Source organism: Aquarana catesbeiana, linkage group LG02 (genome assembly GCF_042186555.1).
Source record: "Aquarana catesbeiana isolate 2022-GZ linkage group LG02, ASM4218655v1, whole genome shotgun sequence".
NCBI classification, from domain to species: domain Eukaryota; kingdom Metazoa; phylum Chordata; class Amphibia; order Anura; family Ranidae; genus Aquarana; species Aquarana catesbeiana.
Genome location: NC_133325.1, coordinates 265098184 through 265117993, shown reverse-complemented (window position 1 = coordinate 265117993; position 19810 = coordinate 265098184). Strand labels below are relative to the sequence as shown.

The following is a 19810-nucleotide window of genomic DNA, read 5'->3' as shown; positions in this document are numbered from 1 at the left end:
GGTTATAGGGCTGTGTGTTTCTGTCTACTGATGCATATAGTGTAGGGAGACACAACTGTAGTCCCTGCATACATGGGTAACACCATACAATAGTGCAAGACAAAGGAGCCACCCTGAAACAGGAAACCTAGGGCATTGATCTCGGCACCATCTTAAACTGGAATTGAAAGATAAATAATCTGCATATTCAGCAAGTGATTCAGTCAGCTGCTGAAAGTGCTTAAAAAAAAGAGTTTAATATTATTTCAGACTTTGAATTACATTTTTTTTTGTACTGACACATAGTGAAATAATTATTGCAACCCAGCAGCTTGTGCCTTTGCACCAAATTTTATTAGCATCAGGCTTTTAAGTGGAAGAGATAATTTGCATGTTTATATTTTTTTCAGTCATTTGAATAACACATTGACATTTCTGAAATATAGTTATTCCCAATATATACATGTTATGATTATTGTATTGAATGTTTGAGTCTTTTTTTTTTTAAGATTTCCAATGTATTTATCGTTGCTAATGATTAGCTTTAGCACCATTTCATGTGGATCCAGATCAGAATATTTTTCTTTTGCTTGTAGCAGAAAATCAAGTTACTCATAGGGGTACAGCAGAATTAGGATTTAGTTTGTAATTAATTGAAATTTTTATAGTCGTATGCGTTTGATATTTTCTTAAATTGTGATTTTCATGAATGATAATCTTCAGGAGCCAATAGTGGTAATGATTTTCTTTGTATATACTGGAAGTTCTTTTAGTTTGATTCAGACCAAAGCTTGGGCTTTTGTCTGCTTAGATTTTTCACTGTACTTAATTGTTGTCTCCTTCTTGGAAGGTGCATCTCCCAGGCTCTGCGTAAGAAGCTCTGCATCTTGGTGACCCATCAGCTTCAGTACCTGACTGCCGCCAAACACATTCTTATCCTTAAAGAGGTATGCTTTTATTCTCAAGGGCATTGTAACTGACATTTTCATTAATTTCACTGGGCTGAAATTCTGCAAACAGGAGAACTAAAGCTGGCCATACATGGATCCAGTGGCAGCCTGTCCATAAGGGACACAGGGGTGCTGCCCAGCCCCTAATCTACATGCAGGGTGCCGGACGCATGGATTCCAGTGGGTTTTTTTTTTTCTCAAAGCACATAATTGGAGCCGGAGGCTCTAATTGGCTTCAAAAAGGGTGGGCTCGGACCACAGAGCATTGCACCCGGAGCCCACTCAGTTGTGTAACCATAGCAAATTAATATTTGCTATTGTCTTCCTGATTTGTTGAATTTATGCTGAATTTATAAAGCTTGTCTGAGCTGTCAGGAAAAGGGAGGGAATCTGAAGTTACACTCTGCAGAGCTCAGTGAGGAGAGCTTTGAGAGTTCTTTGGAGGGAAGGGACACGCCCCCCTCCACATAGCACACAGGAACAGAGTTGAGGCTGTCAATCAGCTGGAGCTTCCTCCCCTGTCACTATTTTTCTCTAGTTGTCCTGAAAACTTATCAGAAATGACTCATGCTGACATGAGTCACTGAGATATGACACTTAGTGCTCTTAATTGAGGCAAGCACACAATATAGAGGGATATACTTTGTTCACATTTCATGTCTGAGGTTTACAACCACTTTAAGTATAGTTTTAATAATTCAGAATAAAAGTAGGAATACTCTAGACAGAGAATGCCACTGATTTTGTAAGGCATCACAAGGTTATATGTTAAATCAGAACAATGACCCTTGGAGATGATGGTTTCTGCTGACTGGGTCTTATCAGCTACTAGTAATCACGTGATGCTTTAAAAAATGAAGGTGGGTGATATATATTCACTTCCAGACCTATAAAAAATGCCATTTGTCCAAAAGTCGTTCTTTGTATATACTGTGATGATTTTGTACAAGCCATTCATAGCATGAAATTATGGGGTTGATTTACTAACACTGGAGAGTGCACAATCAGAAACTAATCAGCTTCCAGTTTTGTTTTTTTAGGACAAAGCTTAATTGAACAAGGTGAAGTTAGACGCCAATTGGCTACCATGCACAGCTGCACCAGATTTTGCACTCTCCAGTTTTAGTAAGTCAACCCCAATGAGCCCATGTTGCCTTTAGATGGCCTCCCACTTGTTATCCTTCTGTTGAGTGCCTATAATAAAGAAGCCCGTATAAAGGCGATATTCTCAGCTGCTGTGTTAACATGAATACAGAGATTTACAGAACATCTCCAGGGCACATAATGAAGCTGGTAAAAATCTTCACTCGATTAATTGAGTGAATATTCACTTCAATTATCCAATCATGGGAATTCTTGTTTACTTTAAATGCCCAATCATTTGCAGGTAAGAAAAAAAACCCGATTTGCTTTTCACATAATTGGATAAATAAAGGCAATATTCACTTATTGAATTCACTCCATTAGTAAATCCGCCTTAATGAAACTCTCAGCTGCTTTTGTTAATGATGCCACATACAGTATGTATCTGTGCTAAAGTCAGTTACTCCACTCAGTTTAGTGTTCGTCCCCTCTTCTATACCCCCTTGCTTGTGGAGTGTAGGGCCTGCAGCCTACTACGACATTATGTGAATGTGGTTGTGCTAGGCTCAGAGAGGGAAAGTGCACAAGGAAGGCTTGGACTGCCACATATGCAGATCCAGGGTCATTCAGAAGATCAAAGGGGTAGAAACTACAGGGATACCTCTTGAGTGGTAGTCAGATGCTGAGGGTACAGGATGGTTATCATGCCCATTATTTATCTGGGTCCTTTGAGCCAATGTAGACAAAATCTTTTAATGTTTGTTTTGTATATATATTTCACTTTTTTTTTTAACAAGTTTAGTAAAATGTGAAAAATCTCCATGGTATTCAAGGGCCAGATGGTAGGAAAGGGAACATTTGCAGAACTGCTGCAGTCGGGGGTCGATTTTGCATCCCTCCTGAAAAATGGGGAAGAAGAACTTCCTGAAGGGCAGCTGGTAAAGTCCTCCAGAATCCGGACCTTTTCTCAGTCTTCAGTGTGGTCACAAGAATCCTCTGTACAGTCACAGAAAGAGGGGGCCGCAGACACTTTGCCGGTAAGTTCAGGAAGCTTAATGTATAGGAAAAATATGGTCATCAAATTGTACTTGTTGTCCTTGCACAATAATAGTAGTGTGAGCGGAGACAATACACATGCAAAATATTTATTTTTAAGTGATATAACCCTTGTGCCTAAACCATAGGCGTCGTTAAGGTGTGGCTATTGAGGCTTGAGCCCCGAATGTGGGGCCAATAGCCCCGAGTGTCTAAGCGCCGGGTCCTGCAGTAGGGTTGCCACCTGTCCGGTTTGGACACATGTGCCCGGTTTTCAAGCCGCCTGAAACCCGGGGATATAACTGTTCAGCTGTCCTCTGACCAGTTGCCCCGGCCGCAAGGTCAAGAGCGGCGCATCCTGATTCCCGTGCCCGCCGCCATCAGTGTTACACTCACTGTCACATAAAGCCTGTACGAGGGCTGCGCTGTGGGCGCTCTGTGATTGACTGTGCAGGTGGCAGACATAAGGGTCTGTGATTGGCCCGGTGGAGGTGGTGACTGGTCACATGTGGAGGCGGGGCAGGGCTGGACTGTGGGTGATCTCGGCTGCCCGGAGTCCCACCTCCCTGCCTGGCGCGCGCTGTGTCTCCTCTTGACTGAGGTCTGTTATCTGCCCTTCACCAGCCTGTCAGCGTACCCCTCTCTGTAAGCCACCCCCTCTGTCATCCCGCCCCTTTCTGTAAGCCCACCCCTTTCTGTAAGCAACACCCCCTCTGTCAGCACCCCTCTGTGTCAGCCCACACCCTCTCTGTCAGCACCCCACTCTCTGTCAGCCCACCCCCCTGTCAGCACCCCACTCTCTGTCAGCCCACCCCCCTCTCTGTCAGCCCACCCCCCTCTCTGTCAGCCCACCCCCCTCTCTGTCAGCCCACCCCCCCTCTGTCAGCCCACCCCCCTGCCAGCACCCCCTCCCTCTGTCAGCACCCCCACTCTCTGTCAGCCCACCCCCCTGTCAGCCCACCCCCTCTCTGTCAGCACCCCCCTCTCTGTCAGCACCCCCCTCTCTGTCAGCCCACCCCCCCTCTCTGTCAGCCCACCCCCCTCTCTGTCAGCCCACCCCCCCTCTCTGTCAGCTTACCCCCCTTCTCTGTCAGCCCACCCTCCCTGTCAGCACCCCCACTCTCTGTCAGCCCACCCCCCTCTCTGTCAGTCCACCCCCCCTGTCAGCACTCCCCTCTCGGTCATCCCATCCCCCTGTCAGCACCCCCCTTTCCGTCAGCACCCCCCCTCTGTCAGCACCCCCCCTCTCTGTCAGCCCATCCCCCTCTCTGTCAGCACACCCTCCTCTATGTCAGCCCACTCCCCTCTCTGTCAGCCCATACCCTCTCTGTCAGCACCCCTCTCTGTCAGCACCCCTCTGTGTCAGCTCACCCCCTCTGTCAGCACCCCCCTCTCTGTCAGCACCCTCCCACTCTGTCAGTGCCTCCCTCTCTGTCAGCCCACCCCCCTGTCAGCACCCCCCTCTCTGTCAGCCTACCCTCCCCCTCTGTCAGCACCCCTCTCTCTGTCAGCCTACTCCCCCTCTGTCAGCCCACCCCCTGTCAGCACCCCCTCTCTGTCAGCACCCCCCTCTGTCAGCACCCCCCCCTCTCTGTCAGCCCATACCCTCTCTGTCAGCACCCCTCTGTGTGAGCTCACCCCCTCTGTCAGCACCCCCTCTCTGTCAGCCCACCCCCCTCTATGTCAGCCCACCCCCCTCTCTGTCAGCCATTACTCTCTCTGTCAGCACCCCTCTGTGTCAGCTCACCCCCTCTGTCAGCACCCCCCTCTCTGTCAGCGCCCCCCCTCTCTGTCAATGCCCCCCTGTCAGCCCACCCCCTCTCTGTTAGCCCACCCCCCTGTCAGCACCCCCCTCTCTGTCAGCCCACCCCCTCTCTGTCAGCCCACCCCCCCTCTGTCAGCCCACCCCCCGTCAGCCTACCCATGTCTGTCAGCCCACACCCTCTCTGTCAGCACCCCCCTCTCTGTCAGTGCACCCCCTCTCTGTCAGCGCACCCCCTCTCTGTCAGCACCACTCTGTGTCAGCCCACCCCCCTCTCTGTCAGCCCACCCCCCTCTCTGTCAGCCCACCCCCCTCTCTGTCAGCACCCCTCTGTGTCAGCTCACCCCCCTCTGTCAGCACCCCCCTCTCTGTCAGCGCCCCACCTCTCTGTCAATGCCCCCCTGTCAGCCCACCCCCTCTCTGTTAGCCCACCCCCCTGTCAGCACCCCCCTCTTTGTCAGCCTACCCCCCCTCTGTCAGCCCACCCCCCTGTCAGCACCCCCCTCTCTGTCAGCCTACCCCCCTCTGTCAGCCCTCCCCCTGTCAGCACCCCCCTCTCTGTCAGCCCACCCCCCCTGTCAGCACCCCCTCTCTGTCAGCCCACCCCCCCGTCAGCACCCCCCCTCTCTGTCAGCACCCCCCCTCTCTGTCAGCACCCCCCCTCTCTGTCAGCCCATACCCTCTCTGTCAGCAGCCCTCTGTTTCAGCTCACCCTCTCTGTCAGCACCCCCCTCTCTGTCAGCCCACACCCTCTCTGTCAGCACCCCCCTCTCTGTCAGCCCACCCCCTCTTTGTCAGCACCCTCCTCTCTGTCAGTGCACCCTCTCTCTGTCAGCGCACCCCCCTCTCTGTCAGCCCACCCCCTCTCTGTCAGCCCACCCCCCTCTGTCAGCACCCCCCCCTCTGTCAGCTCACCCCCCTCTCTGTCAGCCAACCCCAGTCAGCACCCCCCTCTCTGTCAGCCCACCCCCCTCACTGTCAGCACCCCCCATCTCTGTCAGCACCCCTCTGTGTCAGCGCCCCCCTCTCTGTCAGCACCCCCTCCCTGTCAACACCCTCCTCTTTGTCAGCCCACCCCCTCTCTGTCAGCGCCCCATCTCTTTAAGCCCTCCCCCTCTCTGTTAGTGCCCCCCCCCGTCAGCACCCCCCTCTCTGTCAGTGCCCTCCCCCTCTCTGTCAGTGCCCTCCCCCTCTCTGTCAGTGCCCCCCCCTCTCTGTGTCAGCCACCCCCTCTCTCTCCTGCCTCCTTCTCCTCTCTCACCTCCCTCCCCCCACCTCTTTTCCCCCCTCAGGGGGTGGAGGCCCCATAATTCCTAACAGCAGCCCTGTGAGTGAGTGTACCAGTTCAAATGTGTCTTGCTGACACAGTGAGCACAGCAATGCAGCATCTGCCTCTACTTTGCCTTCTCCCCAAGCCCCCTCACACAATGGAAGGAAGGAAAATGGCACTACAGAAGAGCAGCTTCGCTCTGCCCCCAAACTCTGGCTCCCACACTTCCTGACTAAGAATGAGCTGTGGCGGGTTCGCATACTCCGTGTGCAGAGCCCACCAGGAAGTCGGCACGGCGCTGCGCTAATCACAGGTAGTGAGACATTTCCCGATCTCTGCAGCCGCACATCGTGGAAATGTCTCACTGCCTGTGATTAGCGCAGTGCCGTGCTGACTTCCTGGCGGACTCGGCACGCTGAGTATGCAAACACGCCAGAGCTCATCCTTATTCCTGACTCTAAATGGCTCTTGGTAAGGCAGTCTAATGGGGGTCTTTAGGGGCAGGGGACACTGATGGGGGGGGGGGGTTTCACTGATCTAATAGAGATATCTAAGGGGGGGTGCTGATATAAGGAGACTCTGAGCTAATGTAGAGGGGGTGCTGACTGCTGGTGATCCATTAGGTCAGCAGTCAGCACCCGCCATTAGATCAGCACCCCCACCCCTCCTCCCTAGAGACCACTACTAAATAAGGGAAACTCTCCTTATATCAGCACCCCCCTTAGAGACTGACGGGTTGTCTCTAAAAAGGATCAGATATAGGGGACTCTGATCTAAAAAAAACAAAACACCTAAAATAAAACTAAAACACCTCAAAAAAAACTATGCAAAAATAAATTAAAATGCAGTGCAACCTCCCCCTATAATTATATTAATTTGTTATATTAATGTGAACAAATAATTGTGAATGATGGTGGAAACCCCCAAGGGTAATCCAAGTATTAATACACTCCAATCTTATTTAAACATATACTGTGCAGTCGCCACACACATATAATAGCGTATGAATAGAGGTGTAAATCCATTCCAAAATGTGTTGTGCTAATATCTGAAAAAGTAAATTGGATATTAGCACATTTTGGAATGAATTGGAGGTTTACGCCTCTATTCATACATTATTATATGTGTATGGAGATTGCACTGTATATGTTTAAATAAGATTGGAGTGTATTAATACTTGGATTATCCTTGGGGGTTTCCACCATCATTTACAATTATTTTTTCATATTTGAATATAATTATAGGGGGAGGTTGCTGCATTTTTTCCATTTTAATTTTTTTGGGTCTCTAAGAGATGCACTGATATAAGGGGACTCTGATCTAATGGGGGTCCTCTATGGAGGGCCCCTAAATTATAGAGGGGTAACACTGACCCCTGTATTATGGGGGGTAACACTGACCAATAAAGCATCCTGCATTATTGCTCTCCTTAGTGCACCCAAAGGTGTCCCAGGTCTTTACAATGCTATAGTGTATATTAATTTAAATGTGAAAAAACAATTGTGAATGATGGTGGAAACCGCAAAGGATAAAGTATTACTACACTCCAAACTTATTTAAACATTTACTGTGCAGTCGCCATACACGTATAATAATGTATGAATAGAGGTGTAAATCCATTCCAAAATGTGTAGTGCTAATATTTGCCATGTAGCTTTTTTCCAAAATTTTTTGCCATGCACCTCTAAAGTGTTCAGGTTTGGCTTAAAGAAAAGGTGGCAACCCTATCCTGCAGTGAAGAGAAAGGGAGAGAAAATAAGTCAGACAGCAGTGGTGGCAGCCGCAGTTTACCTGTGTGATTCGGCCGTTGCGGCGCCGCCTACTACACTGACTGACAGGCGGAGTGATATGCCGCCTGGCCCGAGGAAAGCAGAAGGAGATCAGGAGAACGCCGGCGCGGTGACGCCCCCTTCTCCCTCAACCTCCAGAGTCATGCTGAATAATGGCCATGGTGGCTGTGACTGAGTGGGACAGAACGAAGATTTAAAAAAAAAAAGGTGTCACTCTCTCTCTCTGTTTCTCGCTCTCCTTCTCTTTCTCGCTTCCTCTCTTTCTCCCCTTCTCTCTCTTCTCTCCTTCTCTCTCTCTTCTTCTCTGTCTCTATTTTCTCTCTTCTCTCTTTTGACGGGCACAGTGGCTTCATTTGATGGGGCACAGTGGATGGGGCACAGTGGATGCAATTGACGGGGCACAGTGGCTGCATTTGACGAGGCACAGTGGCTGCATTTGACGGGGCACAGTGGCTGCATTTGACGGGGCACAGTGGCTGCATTTGACGGGGCACAGTGACTGCAATTGATGATTTGACTGCTCCTTGGCTAATTTTAAATTAATAAACTTAGGCTTTAAGGGGGCAAGGGCAGGTAGGTCAGTGCATGTCAGGTAGGTCAGTGTATGTCAGATAGGTAGGTCAGTGTGTGTCAGGTAGGTCAGATAGGTAGGTCATTGTATGTCAGATAGGTAGGTCATTGTATGTCAGATAGGGAGGTCAGTGTGTGTCAGGTAAGTCAGTGTATGTCAGGTAAGTCAGTGCATGTCAGGTAGGTTAGTACGTGTCAGGTATGTCAGGTAGGTCAGTGTATGTCAGCCAGGTAGGTCAGTGTGTGTCAGGTAGGTCAGTGTATGTCAGCCAGGTAGGCCAGTGTATGTCATGTAGGTCAGTGTATGTCATGTAGGTCAGTGTGTGTCAGCCAGGTAGGTCAGTGTATGTCATATAGGTAGGTCAGTGTGTGTCAAGTAGGTCAGTGTATGTCAGATAGGTAGGTCAGTGTATGTCAGATAGGTAGGTCAGTGTATGTCAGGTAGGTCAGTGCATGTCAGGTAGGTTAGTAAGTGTCAGGTATATCATGTAGGTCAGTGTATGTGAGCCAGGTAGGTCAGTGCATGGCATGTGGGTCAGTGTATGTCATGTAGGTCAGTGTATGTCAGGTAGGTCAGTGTATGTCAGATAGGTAGGTTAGTACGTGTCGGGTATGTCATGTATGTCAGCCAGGTAGGTCAGTGCATGTCAGATAGGTCAGTGCATGTCAGGTAGGTCAGTGTATGTCAGCAAGGTAAGTCAGTGTGTGTCAGGTAGGTAACACCCCCCTCCATACAACCCCACCGCCCGCCGCTCCATCATCATCATCATCATCACCCCCCCCCCTCTTACCGCCCGCCCCCCCCCCCTCCCCGGTGCCGGGCTCTGACTATGGGCTGAAGCCCCTGGTCTTTTTGCTACCTAGCAATGCCCCTGACCTAAACAATTTAAAGCATTATTAAACCCAAACCTTGCAAAGGGGGGGGGGGGGATCAGGGAGAGGAGGCAGGAGCTGGAACATGTTACATGTTCCACCCATATTTAGGGTGGAACATGTAACTTGTTCCAAAGGTATAGTTAGCCTTTAACTTTCTAAATTATTGTCACAGTGCCTGGCATGGTTACCTGCCTCTTGCATATGTAATTTACTGCAACAAGTACTATTACTATTCAAAAAATAAATAAATAAATAAATATATATATATATATATATATATATATATATATATATATATATATATATATATATATATATATATATATATATATATATATATATATATATATACATACATACATACATACACACACAGTAAATGGCTGTTATAAAATAGGAAACATGATTAGAAGGTTTGGCTATAGCAGTGGGTCACATTCTTGAGAATTAATTTGGGCAGTAGCTGCCAGTTTTTATAAATTAGTCTTTTTGGGGTATTGAAATGTATGGGTTTACTGACATGTTTTCATGGTGCTTGTGTCCTTTGTAACAGACTGAACCTGTGCTGACTGCAGTTCCAGAAGAGAGCCGATCCGAAGGAACTGTTGGCTTCAAGGTCTACAAGAAATACTTCCTCTCTGGGTCCAGTTATCTGATGATTTTTATTTTTTTACTCCTAAACATCCTAGCACAGGTACGTGTGTCAGGATTAAATGCAGCTTCCATGTTTTTCACGTGAAAAGTTTGTTTTACTATTCTACACAGTATTGCTGCCTTCTCTGCTAAATTCTGCTCTTTTGCAACTTTTTTCCTTTATAGCTATGCTCTCACTCTACCTCTCCTGCTTGAGGCTGTTTTTTGCACAATGGTGCTCTTTCCTTTTCTTTGCTATGCTCTCTCTGCGTAATACTGCCCTTTCCTCATTCCATTCACCTCAATGATGGCCGTGCATAGTACTGCCATTTCCTTCTCATGGCTATGCTTTGCACAATACTACCTCTTCTTCTTCACAGCTATGCTTTCTATGTACACAATACTGAATTTTCCCCTTCACGGCTATACTTTCTGCACAAGACTGCCCTTTCCTCTTCATCTCTTCATAGCTCTACTCTTTGCCCAGTTCTCCTCTGCTTTCCTCTTCTTGGCAGTGTTTTACACAGCACTGCCCTTTCCTCTCTGTCTCTCCCTGCACAATACTGCTTTCACCTCTCTTTTGGTACAGTCAAACTCTTTCCTTTTCCTTCTCTGCACAGTTATGCTCTGCTTTTTGTTCTGTGCACCATTACTCCTTTTACCACAACCTGCTATTGTGCAAGGCGGCTCAATTCACAAAAGCAGATCGCATGCGATTCTGAAAAAATGCCACATAAAGCTAAAATGCTTGGTAAATACCACATAATGCAGGAGTTAAAGTAAATTCACAAAAGGGGAAAAAAAATAAATACATGTGGTAAATAAGTAGTGGTCCATGCATGCGATATGTAAGGAACCAGTAGCCGCCGGCAGATTACAAAAGGACACCATGAACACAGAAGTTCTCATCTTTACTAGTTTAGCTAGTGAGTAGCTGAACTAGTGAAGAAAAGTTTATCATGAACTCCATCAGCTATAGTGACAATGGGCTCCATACACAAAGTGGTATCTTACCGCATCTAACTATGCGGTAAGATACCGCACAGCTTTGAAAAAAAATTCTTGAATTCACTAAAAAATGCTACTAAAATATTGCATGTGCTATTTTAGGAAGTCATGCGGTATTTTAGTAGTGATAGCCTGCTGTAATTTACCGACGGCAGTAGCGTCCTTACCAAACACTGTAAATAGCTGGCTGTTAAGGAGCGGGTGGCCGTCAGCAGGTTGTTAAGGAGCAGATGGCCACTGCGTCCTTAACAAATGAGGAGTCATCAGCTGTCAGTGGGGTTCCCAACTAACAGCTGAATGTTAAAAAAAAAAGAATTGCTGGCAATGAAAAATTAAGAAAAAAGACCCCCCCCCCCAATCCATACCAGGCCCTTTGGGGACCCCCATTCCAAATTTTTCTTTTAAATGGCGTGGTTGTGAGGGTCTGCGAACAGGGCGCTTTTCAGAATCTGGAAGCCCCCTTTAACAAGTCCCCAGAACCCGCCCCCCATGTGAATGAGTAGGGGTACATATCCCTACGCATTCACCCAAAACAAAGGCGTAGTGCAAAAGAACACAGGAGGCAGTTTTTGACAAGTTCTTTATTAACTACTTGCCAACCGCAATACATATATATATATAGATATAGATATCTATATCTATATATAGATATAGATATATATATATATATATATATACGTTGCAGTTTGCAAGTGGTTTATCAGGTCCAGGGTGGAAGTAAACAATTTATTTTATTTTTTTTTTTTAAAGCAAAAGATCCAAAAAAAAAATTCTTTTTATCTTTTGCATTTAAAGGTAAAGGAGAGGTTGGGGAGTCTTTTTAATCCTCTCCATAAGAAGGACCTGTCACCCTTCTTGCTATTACAAGGGATTCTTACATTCCTTGTAATAGGAATAAAAGGGATAAAAAAATTAAATTAAAGAAAAAAAAAAATGAAGGCGCCCCTATCCTGCAGAAGCGAACGCATACATAGGTTGCGGATGCATATGTAAACAATGTTCAAACCACATACTGTATAAGTAATAAGTAATTACATTCATTATAAGTAATTTTCTAGCAAAAAAAATAGGATTCTTATAACAGCTTACCTGTAAAATCTTTTTCTTGGAGTACATCATGGGATACAGAGCCTTAAGTAATTACTTGGGCTATAGGCCACCTTCAGGTGTTGACAATGGTTATACCCAATCAAGGAAGTTCACTCCCTATATAACCCCTCCTCCTTCCAGGAACACATCAGTTTTTGTAGCAAAGCAATATACTTAAATCCCAAAAAAGAGTGGAGGGACCTCTGTGTCCCATGATGTACTCCAAGAAAAGGATTTTACAGGTAAGCTGTTATAAAAATCCTATTTTATTTATCGTACATCATGGGACACAGAGTCTTAAGTAATTACTTAATGGGACGTCCCATAGCAATGCTACTTGAGGGGAAGGAGACACAGCCCAGAGGGTACCCCCAGACTTGAGGATCTATACTGCTGCCTGCAGCATACTGTGCCCGAAGGCGATATCCTCATACCACCTTACATCCAGCTGATAAAATTTTGTGAATGTATGCACTGAAGACCAACTTGCAGCCTTACAAATCTGAGCCACGGAGGCCTGATACTGCCCAAGAAGCACTAACTGACCTGGTAGAATGCTCCTTAATTTAAAAAGGGGGAATCTTACCCTTTAAATCATAAGTTTGAATTATCACTTGCCGAATCCACTTAGCGACAGTGAATTTCGACGCTGCCTGTCCTTTCTTAGGACCCTCTGGCAGAATAAATAAGACATCCACCTTAAGAATCTGAACAGTTGCCTTTAAATAGATTTTCACTGCTCTCACTACATCAAGACAATGTAGTGACTTTTCTTCCCTGGAATATGGTTTTGGAAAGACGATGGCAGGACAATATCTTGGTTCAGGTGAAAACCTGAAACCACCTTTGGCAAAAATTCTGGACGAGAGCGTAACACCACTCTGTCCTCATGAAAAATTAAATATGGCTCTTTACAAGAAAGAGCAGCCAATTCCGAAACCCTCCTTGCTGAGGATATAGCAACCAAAAATACCAACTTCCTTGTCAGAAGGACTGGGGGAATATGTTGTATCGGTTCAAATGGCTGTTTTTGTAACACAGACAAAACTAAGTCCCAAGGGTTCAAGGGAGGTTTGACTGGCGGATTAAGCCGCGTTACCCCTTGTATAAAACCCCGGACTAAAGAATGGGTAGCAAGTGGTCTTTGAAATAAGACCGATAAAGGTGAGACTTGGCCTTAAATAGTATAAAAGGACAACTTAATTTCTACCCCTAATTGTAGAAAGGCAAGAATTCTGCCTATTATCTATCTCCGAGGGTGCTAACCCTTGGACTCACACCAGGAAACATAAGCCCTCCAGACCCTATAATATATAGTTCTGGAAGCTGGCTTCCTTGTATTAATCAGGGTAGCGATAACTGACCCAGAAAGCCCACGTTTCTTCAGAATGTGGGCTTCAATAGCCAAGCCGTTAAATTTAGAGACCGTAAGGAAGGATGGAATATCAGTCCCTGTGAGCGCAGATCTGGCCATAGTAGGGGGACCATGGGCCCTCCACTGCCATCTTTATGATTTCTGCATACCATGACCTTCTGGGCCATGCTATTGCCACCAGAATTACTGGCTTTCTTTCCAGCTTGATCCTGCAAAGAAGTCGAGGCAGCAACTGAATAGGGGGGAATGCATAGATCAGTGAGAACTGATCCCATGGGGGTCACCAACGCATCCGTCCCACATGCGAATGGTTTCCTTGTTCTGGCCACAAAATTGACTAACTTCATGTTGAACCTGGACACTAGAAGATCTACGTCTGGAGTCCCCCATCTTTGGCAAACAGTCCCAAATATGTCGGGGTGAATTGACCATTCCCCTGGGAATAACTGCTGGCGACTCAAGTAGTCCGCCTGCCAATTCTCTACTCCTGGAATGAAGACTGCCGATAGGCACGGAGCATTCCTTTCTTCCCAAGAAAGAATATGGCTCACCTCTCTCTGCGCGGAGAGACTTTTGGTGCCCCCTTGGTGATTGATATAGGCCACAGCTGTGGCATTGTCGGATTGATTCCTGACAGGACAATCCCGTAACCTGAAAGTCCAGGCCTTTAGAGCCAGACGTACTGCCCAGATCTCTAGGATATTGATGGGCAAGGTTCTTTCTGTTCTTGACCATTGTCCCTGGACAGTTGTCTTTTCTAGTACTGCTCCTCAGCCTGAAAGGCTGGCATCCGTGGTTACCCCTTTCCAGATGACTGGTCTGAAGGATTTTCCTTTTAGCAGATTCTGGGTTAGTAACCACCAAGTGAGGCTTTGAGACACTCTTGGGGGCAGCTGCATTGGCAACTCTAAAGCTTGAATTGTTCTGTTCCAAGCAGACAGGATACTGTTTTGCAACAGTCTTGAATGAAACTGGCATAGGGAACTGCTTCGAATGAAGCCACAATGGTTCCTAGCAACCTCATGCAAAGGCAAATGGAGGGATCGCCATTTGACCTGACCCTCCCAACTAGGGATGAGCCGAACACCCCCCTGTTCGGTTCGCACCAGAACATGCGAACAGGAAAAAGGTTTGTTCGAACACGTGAACACCGTTAAAGTCTATGGGACACGAACATGAATAATCAAAAGTGCTAATTTTAAAGGCTTATATGCAAGTTATTGTCATAAAAAGTGTTTGGGGACCTGGGTCCTGCCCCAGGGGACATGGATCAATGCAAAAAAAAGTTTTAAAAACGGCCGTTTTTTCAGGAGCAGTGATTTTAATAATGATTAAAGTCAAACAATAAAAGTGTAATATCCCTTTAAATTTCGTAGCTGGGGGTGTCTATAGTATGCCTGTAAAGGGGCGCATGTTTCCCATGTTTAGAACAGTCTGACAGCAAAATGACATTTCAAAGGAAAGAAGTCATTTAAAACTACTCGCGGCTATTGCATTGCCGGTCCGACAATACACATAAAAGTTCATTGATAAAAACGGCATGGGAATTCCCCACAGGGGAACCCCGAACCAAAATTAAAAAAAAAAATGATGTGGGGGTCCCCCTAAATTCCATACCAGGCCCTTCAGGTCTGGTATGGATATAAAGGGGAACCCCGGCCAAAATTTTAAAAAAAATGACGGGGTTCCTCTAAATTCCATACCAGACCCTTCAGGTCTGGTATGGATTTTAAGGGGAACTCCGCGCCAAAATAAATAAAAAAACTGCGTGGGGTCCCCCCAAAAATCCATGCCAGATCCTTATCCGAGCACGCAACCTGGCAGGCCGCAGGAAAAGAGGGGGGGGATGAGAGATCGCCCCCCCTCTCCTGAACCGTGCCAGGCCACATGCCCTCAACATTGGGAGGGTGCTTTGGGGTAGCCCCCCAAAACACCTTGTCCCCATGTTGATGAGGACAAGGGCCTCATCCCCACAACCCTGGCCGGTGGTTGTGGGGGTCTGCGGGCAGGGGGCTTATTGGAATCTGGAAGCCCCCTTTAACAAGGGGACCCCAGATCCCGGCCCCCGTGACATCACAGGGAAGTCCCTTCAAGTCACTGTGCGCCAGAGGGGGGCGGGGTCACCGGGTCCCCCCCCCTGTTATTTAAGAACCGTCAGAAGAGGAGACGCGTCACACAGCGGGAGCCTCCCTCCATGCCAGCATGGATGCGGAGCGGCCCGGAGAAGAAGATGAAGAAGATGAAGAGAAGAGCGGGAGCCTCCCCCCATGCCATGGGTGCGGAGCGGCCCGAGGAGAAGGAGATAGAAGACGCCGCGGAGGAGATGCTGGATGAGAACACCGGAGGAAGAAGAAGAAGATGAAGGAGGATAGAAGAAAGAAGAAGCATTTAAATAAAGGAAATGTCAAAAACTGTCTCTTGTCATTTTTAACATTTTTGACAATTTTTTAGTGAAATGGTACGGGTACAAGTACCCCCTTACCATTTCACACAGGGGGGGCCGGGATCTGGGGGTCCCCTTGTTAAAGGGGGCTTCCAAATTCCGATAAGCCCCCCGCCCGCAGACCCCCACAACCACCGCCCAGGGTTGTGGGGATGAGGCCCTTGTCCTCATCAACATGGGGACAAGGTGTTTTGGGGGGCTACCCCAAAACACCCTCCCAATGTTGAGGGCATGTGGCCTGGTACGGTTCAGGAGGGGGGGGGCGCTCTCTCGTCCCCCCCTCTTTTCCTGCGGCCTGCCAGGTTGCGTGCTCGGATAAGGGTCTGGTATGTATTTTTGGGGGGACCCACGCCGGTTTTTTTTTTTTTTTTTAATTTTGGCGCAGGGTTCCCCTGTGGGGAATTCCCATGCCGTTTTTATCAATGAACTTTTATGTGTATTGTCGGACCGGCAATGCAATAGCCGCGAGTAGTTTTAAATGACTTTTTTCCTTTGAAATGTCATTTTGCTGTCAGACTGTTCTAAACATGGGAAACATGCGCTCCTTTACAGGCATACTATAGATACCCCCCAGCTACGAAATTTAAAGGGATATTACACTTTTATTGTTTGACTTTAAGCATTATTAAAATCACTGCTCCTGAAAAAACGGCTGTTTTTAAACCTTTTTTTTGCATTGATCCATGTCCCCTGGGGCAGGACCCAGGTCCCCAAACACTTTTTATGACAATAACTTGAATATAAGCCTTTAAAATTAGCACTTTTGATTTCTCCCATAAACTTTTAAAGGGTGTTCCGCGGCATTCGAATTTGCCGCGAACACCCCAAATTGTTCGCTGTTCGGCGAACTTGCGAACAGCCGATGTTCGAGTCGAACATGAGTTCGACTCAAACTCGAAGCTCATCCCTACTCCCCACCAACTCTCTTATGGAGTTGATCTTTGCCTGAGGCAAGAACACCTTTTCCTGGGCTGTGTCTATGATCAGACCCAAGTACTCCAGCCTTTTTAGCGGTTTTAATGAAGATTTCTCTAGGTTGAAAATCTAACCCAAACTTTCCAGATAATTGGTTGTAGTGCGTACACTTTGCTCCAAACGAGCCACCGACTGATCTATTAGCAATAGATCATCTAAGTACGCCGCGACTGTTATGCCATGTGCCCTTAACCTAGCTAGAGGTGGGGCTAGCACTTTGGTGAACATCTGCTGTGGCTAGCCCGAAGGGCAGAGCTACAAACTGGAAATGCTGCTGTTCTAACTCGAACCGCAGAAACTTTTGATGAGCGGGAAATATAGGGACATACAGATATGCATCCCTGATGTCGATTGATGCCAGAAGTTCTCCTCCTAGAAGGATAGAAACTACTGACCTGATCGTCTCCATGCGAAAGGAGCAGATCTTCAGGAACTGATTTAGATTTCTTAGATCTAGAATGGGTCTGACGTCTCCATTTGGTTTTGGTACCATGAAAAGATTTGAATAAAACCCCAGACCTTGCTCTTTTGTGGGGATCTGTATGATCACCCCTCCAGATATTAATCTGTCTAGTGCCTGAAATAGAGATTGTCTTTTCTCTGGATCTTTGGAAACGCTTGGCCTCAGGAAGCGAGACGGTGGAAAGTCACGAAATTCCAGCTTGTACCCCAGCGTAACCGTGGAGATGACCCATCTGTCCTGAATTTCCTCTTTCCTGACTTCTGAAAACTGCAGAAGTCTTTCCCCCACCTTGGTGAGGGGGGTTGCCTCTTCATAATGAGGCTTTAGCATTCTGCTTTGCAGGTTTCCGACCCCAGGACGACTTTTGAGCCTGGGTCTGACCCTGAGGTTTTCCTCTAGAGTCTGACGGCAGAGGGCGTCGCCACTGCCTAGAGGCGGAAGCCCCTGGCGCAGGGGAAAGAGCCCGTTTAAATGAAGGGTGTTTATACTTTCTTTTGACTGGCAAAAGAGTAATCATCCCACTAGAAATCGTTTGGATGTATTTATCCAAATTATCGCCAAATAGTCGCTCCTCATGAAAAGGGAAACTAGTCAGAAGCTTTTTGCAAGGTGCTTCGGCTGACCAATTTTTTTAACCAAAGGGTCCTACGCATGTGTACTAGCACAAGCGCAAGGCGGGACGCCTGGTGAATAGAGTCCTTCATAGCGTCTATGGCAAAACATAATGCCTTTGCTAGTTTGGCCAACTCACGGGTCTGTTGTGCAGGGAGCTCTTTAAGAGGCTCTGTGAACTGGTCCTTTAGGGACTGACAGATGCCTATTGCTGCGGCTGCAGGCTGAGTAACGGTCCCTGCCAAGGAAACCTTTTCCCACTAGAAATTGTTTGGACATATTTGTCCAAGTCTTTTTCAAATAGGGCTCCCCATGAAAAGGGAGCCCAGTTAGGAGGTTTTTACATGGTGTTTCAGCTGACCAGTTTTTTAACCACAGGATTCTACGCATATGCACAAGCATAAGTGTAAGGCGGGACGCCTGGTGAAAAGAATTTTTAATGGCATCTATGGCAAAGCATAATGTTTTTGGTAGTTCAGCCAAATCCCGAGCTTGTTGTGCAGGAAGCTCTGTTAAGATTGGTCCTTTAGGGATTGACAGACGCTTATTGCAGCGACTGCAGACTGAGTAATGGCACCTGCCATGGAAAAAGATCTTAACAGGGATTCCAACTTTTTAACTGTTGGATCCTTAAGCATCTGTGCATTGTCTACAGGACAAGTTAGGCCTTTATTCACATTGGAAATCGCAGCGTCTACTGCTGGTATTTCTCATCTTTTGGAGAATTTCTCCTCTACGGGATAGAGAATTGAAAATCTCTTAGGAGGGAGAAAATGCTTATCCAGGTGATCCCATTCAGCAATAATAAGCTGTTTTAGTAATGCATGTGCAGAAAACGCATGCAAAGGCTGAGAAGGTTTTAAGGAACCCAAGGAAGAAACCGAGCTTTCAGGAGACTGCATTAGGGGCAGTGTGAAAGTGGAACAAACCATCTCCGTAAGAGTTTGTATCAGCAATTTCTCAGATTGTGAGGCTGAAAAAGGTTCATCTACCATTGTTTCCTCCACAGAGTTTTTCCTCCTGCTCGACTGAGGGTAACACCTTATCCTGAGCCCACTGTTCCCCTTGCAAAGGTTCTGAAGTGGGGGAGGGGGATCTAGCATGCTTCTTATCCATTTGAATGGAGAATGCGATTAAAGCCGCTAATCTTCCTTCCAGACCCTGCAGGGAGGAGGAAAGAACATCTTCAGTCACATATACAGGGGCTGAGATGTGAGAAGCAGCTGCACCATCAATTTGTTCCAATGGCTCACCCTGGCTTACCATAACTGGTAATTCAGGCGAGGATGACAGTGTGGAAATGCGACTCGAGATCCTAACGCCTGGGGGTGAAACCTTTGCTTTTTTTGTTTTTGTGGTGTCTTTTTTTTTGGTAGGCATAGTCCTAAGTACAAAAACAGAGGCACTATACAAATTGCACTTAATCGCTGAAAATATTCATGACATTTAAAGCCGCTATAAAGTTCAGCCTACTCCTGGGAAAAAGGTGTCCTTCCTGTATGAGGAATTCCAGTTTTGTAACCCATACGTGTCCCACAGCTCTTGTGTCCCTGTGTTGTAGGCTGCTTGTCTCTTCCTCATCAGCCAAGGAGAGACTGTCACAGCTGTAGCTTAATCTGTTTAGCCTGCCGTGCGTCCTTGTGGATGTTCACGGCACCGCGTTTAGGCCCCACCCCCTCCGAGAAAAATTCTGCCCCTTTTTATATTTAAAAATGTTGTTTTCGGGTCTACAGACCCATCACGGGGGGGGGGGGGGGGGGTAGGGGAGGCAGAGACCCATCCAGCAGTAGGCAGAGAAACTACAGTAAAATCAGCCACAGTAAAACAATTAGCGGTACCAGCGGGACCTCCGCACCCCACTGCAGCGGGGGTGGGGGGCCGTAATGTAAGTGGGGTA

General features: G+C 47.1%; 1 protein-coding gene across 2 annotated transcripts in view; it reads left to right on the top strand.

Annotated features, from left to right (window-relative positions):
- The window catches only part of ABCC4 (ATP binding cassette subfamily C member 4 (PEL blood group)), a 627509-nt gene that overhangs the window by 244562 nt on the left and 363137 nt on the right, over positions 1–19810 (top strand). For both annotated transcript variants that reach the window (XM_073614376.1, XM_073614377.1), the window contains exons 14-16: positions 830–926; positions 2846–3049; positions 9869–10009. In XM_073614376.1, the coding sequence (XP_073470477.1) occupies positions 830–926; positions 2846–3049; positions 9869–10009 (442 nt within the window). The remainder of the gene's footprint in view (positions 1–829; positions 927–2845; positions 3050–9868; positions 10010–19810) is intronic.